The sequence below is a fragment of the Vanrija pseudolonga genome, chromosome 3, assembly GCF_020906515.1.
Source record: "Vanrija pseudolonga chromosome 3, complete sequence".
NCBI lineage: Eukaryota > Fungi > Basidiomycota > Tremellomycetes > Trichosporonales > Trichosporonaceae > Vanrija > Vanrija pseudolonga.
The window spans coordinates 1,891,700-1,904,845 of NC_085851.1; the positions used below are offsets into that span (position 1 = coordinate 1,891,700).

The 13,146-nt window shown below is 62.2% G+C and overlaps 6 protein-coding genes across 6 annotated transcripts; 3 read left to right on the plus strand and 3 right to left on the minus strand.

Moving 5' to 3' along the window:
• Positions 1-154: 154 nt before the first annotated feature.
• On the plus strand, positions 155-1,354 carry LOC62_03G004316 (uncharacterized protein; the record flags this gene model as incomplete). The annotated part of the gene is made up of 1 exon (XM_062770834.1): positions 155-1,354. The coding sequence occupies one exon, from the start codon at positions 155-157 to the stop codon at positions 1,352-1,354; it is 1,200 nt and encodes a 399-aa protein (XP_062626818.1).
• A 1,056-nt stretch (positions 1,355-2,410) lies between these two features.
• Positions 2,411-3,880, minus strand: cdc16 (Cell division control protein 16). The gene is made up of 8 exons (XM_062770835.1): positions 3,658-3,880; positions 3,471-3,588; positions 3,280-3,426; positions 3,084-3,223; positions 2,959-3,049; positions 2,863-2,920; positions 2,736-2,825; positions 2,411-2,691 (listed from the first exon to the last, which is right to left on the minus strand). Exons 1-8 carry the CDS (start codon positions 3,871-3,873, stop codon positions 2,565-2,567), a joined length of 987 nt encoding a protein of 328 aa, XP_062626819.1. The 5' UTR covers positions 3,874-3,880; the 3' UTR covers positions 2,411-2,564.
• Positions 3,881-4,019: 139 nt separating this feature from the next.
• On the plus strand, positions 4,020-4,993 carry LOC62_03G004318 (uncharacterized protein). Its single transcript, XM_062770836.1, has 6 exons — positions 4,020-4,112; positions 4,160-4,219; positions 4,379-4,562; positions 4,611-4,708; positions 4,744-4,819; positions 4,871-4,993. Exons 2-6 carry the CDS (start codon positions 4,190-4,192, stop codon positions 4,969-4,971), a joined length of 489 nt encoding a protein of 162 aa, XP_062626820.1. The 5' UTR covers positions 4,020-4,112; positions 4,160-4,189; the 3' UTR covers positions 4,972-4,993.
• A 64-nt stretch (positions 4,994-5,057) lies between these two features.
• clr4 (Histone-lysine N-methyltransferase, H3 lysine-9 specific) lies at positions 5,058-8,984 on the minus strand (the record flags this gene model as incomplete). The annotated part of the gene is made up of 13 exons (XM_062770837.1): positions 5,058-5,088; positions 5,143-5,285; positions 5,327-5,396; positions 5,445-5,467; positions 5,506-5,568; positions 5,676-5,695; positions 5,739-6,008; positions 6,053-6,119; positions 6,168-6,249; positions 6,287-8,408; positions 8,482-8,502; positions 8,549-8,719; positions 8,768-8,984. 13 exons carry the CDS (start codon positions 8,982-8,984, stop codon positions 5,058-5,060), a joined length of 3,300 nt encoding a protein of 1,099 aa, XP_062626821.1.
• A 673-nt stretch (positions 8,985-9,657) lies between these two features.
• Positions 9,658-10,500, plus strand: rnp4 (Ribonuclease P protein component 4; the record flags this gene model as incomplete). Its single annotated transcript, XM_062770838.1, has 3 exons — positions 9,658-9,977; positions 10,018-10,100; positions 10,139-10,500. The coding sequence occupies 3 exons, from the start codon at positions 9,658-9,660 to the stop codon at positions 10,498-10,500; spliced, it is 765 nt and encodes a 254-aa protein (XP_062626822.1).
• On the minus strand, positions 10,139-12,778 carry celD_1 (Endoglucanase E-4). The gene is made up of 2 exons (XM_062770839.1): positions 12,341-12,778; positions 10,139-12,145 (listed from the first exon to the last, which is right to left on the minus strand). Exons 1-2 carry the CDS (start codon positions 12,641-12,643, stop codon positions 10,682-10,684), a joined length of 1,767 nt encoding a protein of 588 aa, XP_062626823.1. The 5' UTR covers positions 12,644-12,778; the 3' UTR covers positions 10,139-10,681.
• Between the last annotated feature and the right edge of the window lie 368 nt (positions 12,779-13,146).

Sequence of the window (13,146 nt, forward strand, 5' to 3'; positions counted from 1 at the left end):
CTCGGTCTCACTCTCTCTCATCCTCTGACATCCTCGCACTACCCTGCCGCCACCTTGACCATCCCCCCCACCACACCAACACCATCTCACCCCATCTAACCTTCCTCGCATCTCACTCAGTTGACCGCCTCGCTGATCATTTTCCTCGCAGGCCATGCCGGCCGAGAAAGACCCTTGGAAACGCTCACTATTTTCCCCTTCCCCCGTCCCCTCCTACTTCTCAGACGATGAAGACCTGCCTCGCGATGGCGCCTTCATCTCACTCGCCGCCGAGTCTGACCTCGCCAACGAGCTCGATCTCAGCAGGCGCGAGGACCGCGCAATCGTGACCAAGACTCCCTTCACCTTGGCAACCTTACGAGCAAAGAAGACGGCTGGGGGCAAGACTCGTTCCAAGAGTGAAGAATCAAACCGCATCGGCAACATCAAGACCGCGGAGGACGCCCTCAAGCCCTCCAAACCGACCCCAGAGAAGGCCGCCAAGGCTGCGCCAAAGAAGGATGCGTGGAAGAATAGCACCGCTTGGAGTGACCCGAGTGGTCGAGCTATCCTTCCCACAAACAAACCGAGGAAGAAAGCTGCTGATGCTGGTGGTACGGGAGGGAAGGGTAAGGGGAAGAAGGCGACAGCCGCCGATGAGAGTACTTCGGCCTCTAGCTCGAAGACCAAAGGCAAGGCGGCCAGTGACAAGATTCAGTTCCGTCGACTTCGTAAGGACATACACCAGGAATGTGAGCCTCTAACCATTCCAGCGGCCGACCTCGCACCCACGTCCGACTTTCCGATCGTTGCAGGCTTCGAGCGACAGAAGGCGTTACCGAAGAAAACCCCCAAGCCCCCGGCGGCCAAGGTCAAGCCCAAGGCTCAGCAGACCAAGTTAAACTTCTCGTCAAAGCCTCCCGTGGACGTCAACGCGCTGGTCGTCGGTCTGAATGGCGGTGCTGCCAAGCTCAAGCCCACCGCGAGGAAGCCGATTCGCGTGTACTCGAGTTCCAGCGACGGCTCAAGTTCATCCGCGTTCAGCATTGGCAAGGTCATCTCTACCCTTCCCCTTGACGACGAAGATGGAGTAGTGGTGCCCTCCACCCTATCCCGCACTCAACACACGCCTCCACTCACACGAAGCCACTCGACACCTTCACCGGAAGAGCTTTACCCTGCAGCCGGCCCCGCCACGCCTGCCCCGCGGCTCCGCCGAGATCCCACAGCCTCCAAGGCTCCTGATATTGCCCTTCTCGAAGCAATGGCGGAGAAAGGCGACATGGGTCCGAAGTCCGGTTCGATGTTTAGCCAGTTGATGCCCTCGCGTCCCGAGGTGTCGTATGGTGAGTGGGTGCTTGTGTTCTTGAACTGATACTGGCAGACAGAAGATCGTACTATGCCAGCGCTGCGCTGCCTCCGCCCTCCAAAGTCACCGAGTACTATACAGTGCGATCGGCCGAGTCTTCAGCCTCAACCCTCTCGCCACTGCCTCCGGTAACCCCTGTCCCTCAGTACGGGATGGAGCAGTCCTCCAGTCTCATCAGGCCAGACCTACGTTCTTTTCAGCCTTCGCCTCGGGTCATGCCCAGTGCACCCTTGGCATCATTTGCCTTGAACTATCGAGGCCCACCATCGAATCCTCAGCAACTCGAGGAGCAATACCCAGCGTCTTCCTCCCAGGCGCCTTCGTTTCCCGACCAACATCGGACGTTTGCACCCTCTCCTTCTTTCCTCGACCATCGTCAAGCACCGGCGCCCTCTCAGTCCTTCCCTGGCCACCGTTTGGAGCAGGCTCCGTCTCGATCCGTCCGAGTACAGCCAGCCTCGTCATCTGCGTACGGGAATCGCCAGAAGCGGGGCCGCAGCACGTGGCAGTCGACGCTCGAAGGACCGCCCTCTTCTCCCGCTGACGGGGAATGGGGTACTCTGCACAACAAGAAGTCTCGCCTCACCCTTCGCCCCAGCACCAGCTCCACACCGAAGGTATCGGGTTCCTTTCAGATGCCCTTATTCGATCGCCACCAGGTCAAGCCGTCACTGTCACGCCCACGGACACAACCTGCGGCGCCGCCGCCTGCCGATATCAACAGCCAGCTCGCAACGCGAACGCAGGTCACGGTCTGGGCGCCGCCGCCGTCAAAGTTGCAACCCCAGCAGTACTTGGCTCCAGCCGCTTCTCAAGGTTACGTCCCAGCGCCGTTAAAGGCCTTACAGGGAGCCCCTACCCTCGACGACCAGCTTTGGCCACGCACTCCCACATATTCCGGCCCCTCGAGATCCGCGCCGTCCCGCACGCGGATGGTACCACCGACACGTCCGCCGCTAGAGGAAGAAGAGGATTGGGCGGCAGCGTGGACGCAGTCGGTGAATCGAGCCTCTCGGCACCCGTCAAACTAGAGCAAAGCAGAGGCCCTAAGCTGCTTCATCAGTCGTATCGTTGCGTGCATGAATGGCGTTAGCTGTACAATGGCAAGTGTAATGCAGGTCGTGGCGAGAGGGCGGAGGAAGCCGTGAGAGGAGATCGGCGGGCGCGAAAGTGCTGAAGAGCCTGAGGATCGAGGAGAGCGCGAGGAGAGATGGGGTTAGGCGACGGGGTGGGCAATGAGCTCGGCGTAAACATCCTCTGGAATGTCCTTTGCTAGGGCGAGGGTGATGCTGATGACGGGCCGGGCTTGCAAGGGAGGGAAGGTGCGAAGGAGTTTCATTGGTCTGATGGTCAGCGGCTGGACGACCGCTTTGCCACAGCCACTCACGATGGTGACTCCATGAGCTCCTCCTTGATGAGGATGAGTTGCGCGATGACGCAGAGGACGTTGAGGTGGGCGCCGAAGGCTAGGAGGAAGCTGGGGGTCAGCCTACCGACACACGGTGCGAACTCACTCCCATAGCATCAATACCTCGTCCAGGGGCGGGGTACACGCGCACAGAGTGAGGACGGCTACGGTGTCAGCTGAGAGGACCGAAGGGCCAGCTCACAGGGGAAGGCGTACAGCTCCGCCGTGAGGTTCTTGCTCCTCAGGTGGTCGTACAGCTCGGCGTCGACAATCTTGAGGCACCTGTCCAAGAGCTGCCGTCAGCGCGACGAGCACTCCACAACCTACCTTCAAGCCGCGGTGCACGCCGACGAGCGTCGGCTGGACGTATAACGGGCAGGCGCGCTCGATAAAGTTTGAGAAGCACGCGAACGCCTCGAGCTGCGAGGGCATGGTGTAGAGGAACGGCGCGGAGAGGACGTTCATGCCTGTGGCGTGTCAGCGTGTCCGCGTTCCGCCGCTCGCCACCGTCGCCACCACCCACCCTGGACATAGGTGAACGGCAGGCCGTCGCGCTCCGAGCCGTGGTTCTTCCACACGAACGCCTCGAGGAGCCGGATCAGCATGTCCTCCTTGACGCGGCCCTTGAACTGTGTGTCGGTCGCGAGCGTGCGGAACGTGTCGTTTTTGACTGGCATCGTCAGCGCTGCCTCTATGACCACCACTAGTACGCACTCTTGGTGCTGACGCTCGACGGCCCGCTGGCGACGTAGCGCAGGTAGTCTTCCGCGTGGAGGTGGTCGACCTTGAGCATGAGCTTCCAGATGCGCGGCCGGAGCGGGGGACGCGATGGCTAAGAGCGGCGTGTTAGCTCGGCGCCGGCGCCTCTCTCTACGGCCAGAGGCCGCTCGCTACTACTCACCACGTCTGGAATCCCCTCGGTCAAGATCAGCCGCCGCAGCCGCTTCAGGCCATCTGCAATCTCCGACGTTGAGCGATACCGCCCAGCAGGGTACGCGCTCGCCGGGGACAGCAGCGCCGCGTACGCATCGTACAGGTCGGCCTTGTGCCGCTCTGATGCTGTGCGCGCGCGTTCTGGCGCGCGGTCAGGCCGTGGGGGGAGGACGTCGGTGGGCATGCTCGTGTTCGTGGTGGTGAAGGCGAGATGGACAATGCGCGTGTTGACGACTGACTGTTGACACCGCCGATTGTCCGCCCGCCCACGCGCCGATTGTTGACGCCGCCGCCTGACCGCCGCTTGCCTCCGTCCGTCAACCCAACCCTCATTTCGCAATCCCTCCACTTGCTTTTGTCCATCCACCCCACTCGCTGCTCGACACGACGCGGCACGAACGATCCTCTGCACGCCGCGTATAGGTGTGTGATTGCGTGCTTGTGTGCGTGCGCCCCGCTGACCTGACAAGGCACTCCGCTTGCGATGGCCAAGGGCAGCGATGCTCACTGAGGAATTATCCACTGATATGGTGCGTTTGTGTGGTCGTGCGCGCTGACGACGAAGGACAGGATAACTCAGGTAAGGAAGAGAGAGGGGCGGGGCTGGGCTCTGCGCATGTGCGGCGGGTGTACTGACGCGACAAGCTGCAAGATGCCATCTTAGATGTGAGTGGTGGCCTCGCGGCCAGGCGTCAGGTCGCGCTGGCCTTCTCGCTCCCCGCGGCTCGGTCGCTGACGCTCCCTCGCAGCTGCTCACCATCACCTCGGCGTCAATAGAATACATCACGCACCGCACGCACTTTGAGCAGACGAGCGTTGCCATCCCGACCACGCTGCAGACGGCGCAGGCGGCCAGGCGCAAGGACTACCGGAGTGGGTGTTGTGTATGCGCGCGCGGCAGGACCCACTGACGCCGCACAGAGGCCATCGAGACGTTTGTCGCCGACATTGTCCGGCGCGCAAAGGACGTCGAGACGCTCGTCGCTGCCCTCCCGTCAAAGGACGATAGTGGAGCACGGGTGCGTTGTTGTCGTTGGAGCTGCGCTGACGCCAGGCTGCGCGGCTCGAGGAACTGCAGTTGGAGATGGTCGCGGCGAACGCTGAGTACAAGGAGGCATTGGCCCAGGCAGGTGAGTTGCAGCGGGTCTGGTCGACCCGCTTCGACAGCTTACACCCCGCAGAGGAGCTGCTGGAAGAGCTCAAGAAGGTCCTCGCAGTCACTGTCGGCGATGGCACCGAGCGCAACATTGTGACCGACTTTGGACGATCCAACGCCGTGTAGACAAAGCATGTGCAGATCAGGCCGCATGCATCGATTCTAACTTCACGTCACAACTCATGCTGATAATGTTAAAAGTACATACAACACTAATCCCAGCTGAACATATTGCCGTTGCAGCTGCGCGTTCCACTGCGGCGGTGGTCAGCAAGATGCCTCACCATGTTCACCTACCAAAGACAGCGGTGGACCTTCTGCTCGGCCGGCCGACGAGGGCTGACATGCACGGTAGTTGACTTGGAGCCTTGTCCACGTCGTGCCGGCGTCTCGCTCCGCTCACGAAGCGCCTCAGGCAGCAGCGGCGCGGGCTCGTCGTCCTATGCGGTTAGCGAGTGACCGCGAGACTCCGACGACTCACCTTGGTCCCCTTGTACGAAATGCACAGTTCCTCACCCTCGAAGATGTCGTAGCGCGCGATCATAACCAGCCTGGAAAAGGGTTAGAGTTGGGACTCATGGTGTAATCACGGCACTTACAGTGGCCTTTCCGGGTGAAAGTCCTGTTCAGGTCAGCGCGGTTTCCTGGGTCTCTACGCACCTTGACATAGGCTTGGGTTATAACAACGTTCGGCTCGCACGAATGGTTGATAAACCGAGTGTACTGTGGCGTGAGTGGCTCGTCAACGGATATCTTCGAAACTCACGTTCTGTTACAAAGAAACACACATCCGGTCAGCAGCGCCACCATGACCACCTGTAGTTACTCACGCCATAATGGAAAGCATCGACTGTGGGGTCAGTACACACCCAGGCTTGCCTGTGACCACTCACCAGAGTACGCCGAGTACTTGCCGTCGTCCGACCCCGACGCATCGGCTCGCTGCTTCACCATCCTAGCCAACTCATACGCCCGCGGGTCGATATCCTCGAGCCCTTCGGGTGGGTTGGTGAGGTGGTACCCGTCGAGATCGAACAGATACGTGGTGCCGATCTGGTCGTAGAGCTCGGACGCTCGTCGCTCACTCTCGGCGTCGGTGATGAGTTCCCCTGAGTAGATACCGAGGAACGTGCCGCGTTCGATTATGCCACGAGCACGGACACCTAAATTGTCAGCATGGCTTTTTCATCCACCCAAGCCAACCTACCCCAGCCCTTCTTCTCCGTCTTGAAGATCGAGACGTCGGCGTTCTTCTGGCGGCCACGTTGAATCACCTGAAGCCACGGTCAGCAAGTGTCCAAAGGCCACGTAACGACACAAACCCGGTTCCCACACTCTGGCGGACAACCGCAGTTCGGGCCGCATTCCCAGATAGTGCAGTCTGGGTGCTTGATCCTCTCGTTACTGTCACAGTCAGCCAGGGGCAAATCCTTTCACTCACTCGTCCCATTGAAACCCAGTCGGCCCCAGGTTGTAAAAGTACAACTGTTGCCGGGCGGCACACGAGCACGTTTGCGAGTTTGGATCACACACGCCCTCGCAATCACATCCCTTACCAAGCTCTGGGTCAGGAATCGCTTCACTGTAGAGCATCTCGTTCGAGTACTCGTAGTTGGTAGGCGGCGGGGAGCCAACTGCATCTTCGGCGTTGACGACCTTGATCTCGGGAGCCCCGTGCTCGTCCCCGCTTGTGGCCACGGAGATCATGGCCTCGATAATCGAGCAGAAGAGCTCGGGTCGGGAAGCAAGGTAGGCCGCAGCTCTTTGAATATCGTGCACCCTCGGCACGCCCAAGCTGCGCTTCGCAATACCACGACGGCCTGCAGGCGGCTCGTCGTCGACGGGCGACGTTTGGGCCTCGCGCAAGCCAGCAAATGGCGTCTTGGGTACCCCCGGGGTTCCAAGGCTGATATGATCATGATGCCCTTCATAATGCCGGGCAGTAGCCGACTTGAGGAGCTCTCTGTATTCCGTCATGTTCACATCGATGCGCTCCGGCTCCGGGGATGGGGAATCACTGAAGCGAATGTGGCGTCCGTTGGTCAGGCCGTTTCTTCTGCTCTGTCCATTGACCACTGGGACAGGTGGTGCACGCATGCGTCGCAGCTCTTCCCTGAAGACGGTAGCCTTGTCGGCCTCGGTGAGATTTGTCTGGGGCGCTGTGCCGTTGGATCTACTTGTCGGGCGAGCAGAGGCTGAGGCGTGGTTGCGAGAAGAGGTCGAGGCACCGACCGCAGATTCTGAGCTCCTTGCCCCCGTCGACGGCTGGCCTCTCGACCCGTTCACGGCGCTCCGACCACCTTCGTCCTCGTTGCCGAACATATCGAGGCCACTATCGCCGTCACTGTCCAGCCACTCCAGCCTGGATGGGCTGGGAGAAGGCGAAGCTCGAGCGCGGGGCGGCTCAAGAAGCTCGTCGCCGGATCCCTCAAGCAGGGACAGGTCTTCTTCTTCCTCGTCCAGAGCTGCGAGGGGATCGGAGCTGTCCTCCTCGGGCGGGTTGGCATTCGGCGAGCTTTGCTGTTGTTGCACGACAATGTCCTCAGCCAGGTCATCGCCAATATACGGCTCCCCGGTGTCCGCTGGCCTCTCTGGGCTCACGGATCGGTTGACGGCGGGGGCGGCCCGCGTGATGACGGGGCTTGGAATGACTGGCGCTGGGGCGGCCGAGGTCGCCCATTTCGGAGCACGCTGCGGGGTAGCCGGTGGTGCAGGCCGGGGATGCGATGGCGGCTCGTCCTGAGACGACGGAGGAAGAGGAGGCATGCGCCGAGGAGCCTTGCCTCCGCCCGTCTTGCGAGCTTTCGTAGGCTTAGGCCTTGGTGCATCTTCCGTCTCGACACCACTCGAGTCGGTCTCTTGCGGGCGCGCGTTCCTCCTTCCCGTGTTCACAACCAGGGGCTCGGGCTGAGCCCATGTTCCCGAGCTGTCTCGAGACGCTGGTCTTCTGGAGGATGATGGGCGCTGGGTCGAAGAAGCCGGTAAAGCGGGCGTCGTCATTGGCTCGGGGTTCTCCCAAGTACCAGAACTGGGTCTGGACCGGGGTCTCTGAGCGGGGGACGCTGTTCCTCTCTGGGCGGCTGACCCGGATGGCGACGCCGTCCGTCTTGTTCTCGTCGCAACCAGAGGCGAGGGGTTGGACCACGACCCAGGGGTGTCATCCGACACAATCGCTCTCTCTGGCGCAATGTTTCTTGGGGGCGGTGACTCCTTTCGTGCAGCAAAAGGATTCGTCGCGTCGGAACTCGACGAAGTGTTGCCACTCCCACTCGCCTGGTTGGCGGCATGGTTGTTCGATGCCCGCAGCGAAGGTCTGTCGGGCGGTGCCATCGTTGACGTTGGTCTGGAAGCAGAGTCGCTGTTGGGTCTGCTACGCCCGTCAGCCCCTCTATTCCGCGAAGGCCCGCCTGTGGATCTGGGCGTGAGGCCGCTGCCTGATTCGGCTTCCAAGCGTCTGGATAATTCCGCCACAGACATTTTCTTGTTTCTGGGTACAGAGGCTTCGGGCTGGGTCCCAGTTGCACGTCGCTTCGGTGCCGGTTCGCCATTCGCTCTGGAGCTAGCTGAGGAGCTGCTACCTGCCTGGGCATCTGAGGAAGTCAGTGATGCGAACGTCCACAGCACCAAAGGACCCACTTTGAAAGTAGTCGTTAATGCCTGAGACGCCAGTCAGCACCTGGGAGACACACGGGCCTCGACGTACCTGACTGTCGCGACTTGCTGGGTGACACTGGTGACTCGGACTTCTTTCGCTTCTTGGGCGATCTTGGTGTGCCGCGCTGCGAATGGCTGACTTTCACAGTCGGAGAGGTCGAGGTTGCTGTCACTCGCGAGGAAGACGCCACGGGCTGCGCGGGGACCGAGGGCTCCTCGTCTGCGCACACGTCAGCCCGAACGCAAAGATAAGGCCGTCGTTGCTCACCGTCCGAGCCGCGTATTCGTCTAGAAAACGGGGGCATGATCCCGGTATCCGAGTCCGAGTCGACTGGGCGAGCCCGTCCCTTGCCCTTGTTGGGCCTGCTCGGCGTCGCGGGCTGGCGCGGGCGCTGCTGCGGCGGCGGCGGTCGAGGCGCATCCTCGTCGCTGCTGCTATCGATTATGAATGGGTCGTCGCGCTCGCCGGCGCCGGCTGCTGTCATGGGGTCAGCATGTGTTTGTGCGGTTTGGTTTGGTCGGCGCGGCGCTGTTTGGTGCGGCGGGCCAGGGCACGCGCGCGGTGGTGGTGGTCCGCGGTGGAGGGCGCGCGCGTGCGGTGGAGGTCGCGACGGTACTCACTGTTGCGCGACCTGGGCCTCGGCGGCATCCTGAGACCCGACCCTTTTGTGAGGCCAAACTAAAAAGTCACTTTGGTTGAATGATGTTTTTGAGTGGCTATGGCCACTCTTTATGGATGAGTGGATGGGAAGAAGAAGGACACTGATGCAACTGTCCTTTCTGGAGGGGGGGACAATGTGCACCAGCTCAGCCAATCAGAGGGCTAGCCTGGCCCGACCTTATCCCAGCCACCCACTTTGCCTGTTCGCCTAGTTCGTCTGGGCGAATGTTGGAGAAACCCCCCATTTAAGGTGTCTCAGAGTCCTTGAATGGTCCCCTGTGGACAGGTGGACAAGTTGTCTCAAGTTGGTGGACATATGGACATTGTGGTGGACAGTGGTGGGCATGCCATGGTGGACACAATCTGAACTTACATAACAGAAGGTGCCTTGGCCCCGCAGCCTCCACTTCAAGCGACAACATTTCGGCGGAGGGGACAACATTTCGACCGCCGCTCCTTGTCTCGCTCACTCACTCACTCACTCGCTCTCGCAACCCATGGCGAAAGGCAAGAAGGACGCAACAAGCGGCGGCGCGTCCGCGTTCCCGACGGGCCCGCCCCCCGTCTTCAGCAAGGACCACGTCGAGCGCGCAAACTTTGCCATCCAGGCCAGCCTGTTCCTCGAGCAGCTCGCCCCGGCGTCGTCTTCTTCCGCCTCCTCGCCCTCGTCCTCGCTCCGCGCCCAACGCGACAGAAAGGGCAAGTACAAGGCCACCGAGCCGCCCCTTGCGGGAGACGCAGGCGCCGACTTTCCTCGCCTCGCGCGCGCCGAGCTGCGCGCAATGAAGAAGTGGACCGAGCACAACCAGGTCAAGCGGTGCGTTGTCGAGCTCCGCTGCCCTGCTAACGCCCCCCAGCGATCCGTCTCTCAAGCGCTCGATCTGCGCAGCGTGCAGTACCCTCCTCGTGCCCGGCCTGACGAGCCGCATCCGGGTCAAGCGTGAGTGTGTTTCTGCCGAGCTAGCTGCTGACGACAAGCGAGCAAGACGCACGGCAACGTCACGACAGTCACTTGTCTCGCGTGCTCGGCGCACTCGGCCATCCCTGCCCCGCCTGGCGTCCCGCCTGAGGACGGCGTCGACGGCCCGGTGCGCGCGAAGTGTAGGGCCAAGATGCGCCGCGTCCGCGCACCGTTCCACCAGCGCGAGATGGTGCCTCCGAAGGCCGCAGAGCCTGCTGCCGCCGCCACCGCCGCTGCTGCCGATGGGGACGTCGAGATGGGAGACGGTGCTGCGCCCAAGGCCGCGCCGCTGGAGACCAAGCCATCCGGACATACCGTTTGGGCGGGCGACAAGCGTGTCGAGGGCTGGGGTGTCGCCCAGACCACGACCACCAGCTAGCAAACCGCATTCGGCAAGCGACTCTCATCCTCATTCATTCGCAAGGCTCACTCCGCAAGCACCACACTTCCTGCACACACATTCCCACCACCTCACTCTGTATGTAATGCATCAAAGTCCTGTAATGTCTGAATGATACTATGTGCGACAACCGACGACTATTCTACACAAACGACCCGTCTTACTTGGCAGAGAAGCGCTGTCCCCTGCGCCAGCGACGGATACGCTCGCGCTGCCAGAAGGCGAGGGCCGCGACGATGAGCGCGACACCGACGATGACCCCAATGGCGATACCGGCCTTGGCACCGCCCGAGAGGCTGCTGCCGCACGGGAGGGCGGCGTCGCACGGCTTGCCGCCGGGCGTGGTGAACGAGTTGGCGGCAAGGCTGACATAGTACGGGTCGGCTGAGCCGTTGACGATCTGGAACGCGGCAATGCCAGGCAGGTTCGAGTTGTAGTCGAGGGCAATCTCAGTCTGGACCCAGTCGTCGCGGTAGTCCCAGAACTTGTCGCTCTTGAGCGGGCCGCCGGGCATGGCGCCGTAGAGCAAGTACGCCTCGGTCGGGGGGTCGTTGCGGATGTTGTTGAGGTTAGTGCCGCCCGCAGCGAGGGCCGAGTGCGGGTTCTCGGGCGAGTTGGGGTGCTGGCCGACAATGTACACGCGCGACATGGGGTTGTTGCCGAGGAGGTAGTCGATCTGGCCCTTTGCAAAGCTGTTGTACGCCGCCGCCTTGTCCGACGAGGACGCGAGCGGCGCGTAGCGCAGCATGAGGGTCGCGGCGGCAACGGCGGGGTTGAGCGACGCCTCGTCCGAGTCGCCGGGGTAGTACAGCAGGCCGCCCTTGGTGAGGTAGCCCTGCTTGCCGTTGACAATGCTGTCGAGGTATGCCTCGGTCTCCGTCTGCCATCCGGTAAGGTTGGTCGAAAGACCCGCAGCCTGTGCGATACCGGGGCGCGCGTTGGCGATCTCAGCGAACAGCACAAAGGCAGCCGGCGAGCGCGAGTCCCAGTTCCACACCTGACGCTTGCCGCTGAGCGCGTACTGCTGGTAGTAGTTGTACGCGTCCTGGTAGTATCCCGACGAGTTGGTCGCAGCAGCAAGCGCGAGCGCCGCGATTGTCAGGTCGTCGCCATATCCTGAGCTCGAGTAGGCGGCCTTGATCTGCGGCACGGACTGGGAGTAAGTCGCGAGCGGGGTGGTGCCCTTTGCCGTCTTGTACAGCGACTCGGCGTGCTGGAGGAGGAGGCCAGCGTACGTGCCGTTGGCAAGCGACGCCGGCGCGTGTGCCGAGCCAGAGGTGTTCCACTGGCTGCCAGAGTACGCCAGCGAGCCGAGCGCGAACGCGGCCGCGGTCGACGCCCACGCGTCAGTGCCCGGGTGGCTCGCGTTGACGGGGTATCCCTGGCGCGGCTGGGGGATGTTCTGGTCGCCGCCCCAGTATGCGAGGTCTGCGTCGTTGCCGCCAACCTGGACGAAGAGCACGTCGTCGGAAGGGTGCGCCTTCATCAGCCAGTCGTACCCCCACCGCAGCGTGCCGTCGAGGTATGGCGTCTGGTGGGCAGCGTCATACCCCGGCCCGTAGGACAGTGCGCCCCACGCGAGGGAGAACATGGTGTAGCCGAGGGGAAACGTCGCTTTGATGTACTGCGTCATGTGTGTCAGCTCGCGCGCTCGCACGCATGCACGCACAGGCGGGCAGACAGCAGGGGGAGGCGGTGAGATGCATGCTGCTGCTGGCTGGGCAATCTGAGATCCGATCCCAGCGCATCGCACAGCCAGCCATCCACCGTTGCCCGCCGCCTCATGCCGCCTCGCTCCGCCGCCGCACTAAGTACTCACGTCGCCCGCGTCGTACCACCCGCCCGTGAGGTCGAGGTTCCAGTCGGCGCCGTCCTGCAACGACGAGTCGTTGCGCCATGGCACGCGGTTCCCGTACGCGCCGGCGCCGAGGCGGCCGCTGCGCTGTGCGTCGTAGAACCACAGCGTGTTGCCCAGCACTGTCGACCACTGGGCGTTGGGCGAGCCCGCCGGGCTGGCGGTTGTGCCCGACGACGCTGGGGGTGGGGAGTATGTCGGTGACGGGGAGGCTTGCGCCGCCGCGCGCGAGGCGAGCACCGCGAGTGCGAGTGTTGTGGTGAGCATCGCTGCTGCTGTTGAAGAAGAGGGAGTGTGTGATGCCAAGTTGACAGTTTGTGATGCCAAGACTGGCGTGCACGCCGGCGACTGCGGCCGCCGCAGGTCCGAGTTTTTTTGTTTGTGGTCGGCCAGCCGGTCGTCTGCAAACGAGCCAGCAAGGGGGGATGACGTCGCGCCTGCCGTACTCGCCCGGTGAATGCCGCACAGAGACCGGCGGCAACAGAGGCAGTGCAGGTTAGTCAGAGATCCACAGATCACATGCCATTTAAGACATTGGGGACTCGTATGCTCGGTGGACGCGGCGGCGACTGTTGCTAGCAGCTAGCAGCATAGCTGACGACAACGCTTCGAGAACGGTTACAGTGCAATGACTTTGACTGCATGGCGTTTGTTGCTCAGCACCACCAGGCCTTATTGACCAGCCCTTATTGCCCGTCAATGGCGCCTGCGGATGACGTGCCTGGCTGGTCTTGGCCTTGGCGAGGGCTCTGGGTGACGGGCCATAGCGC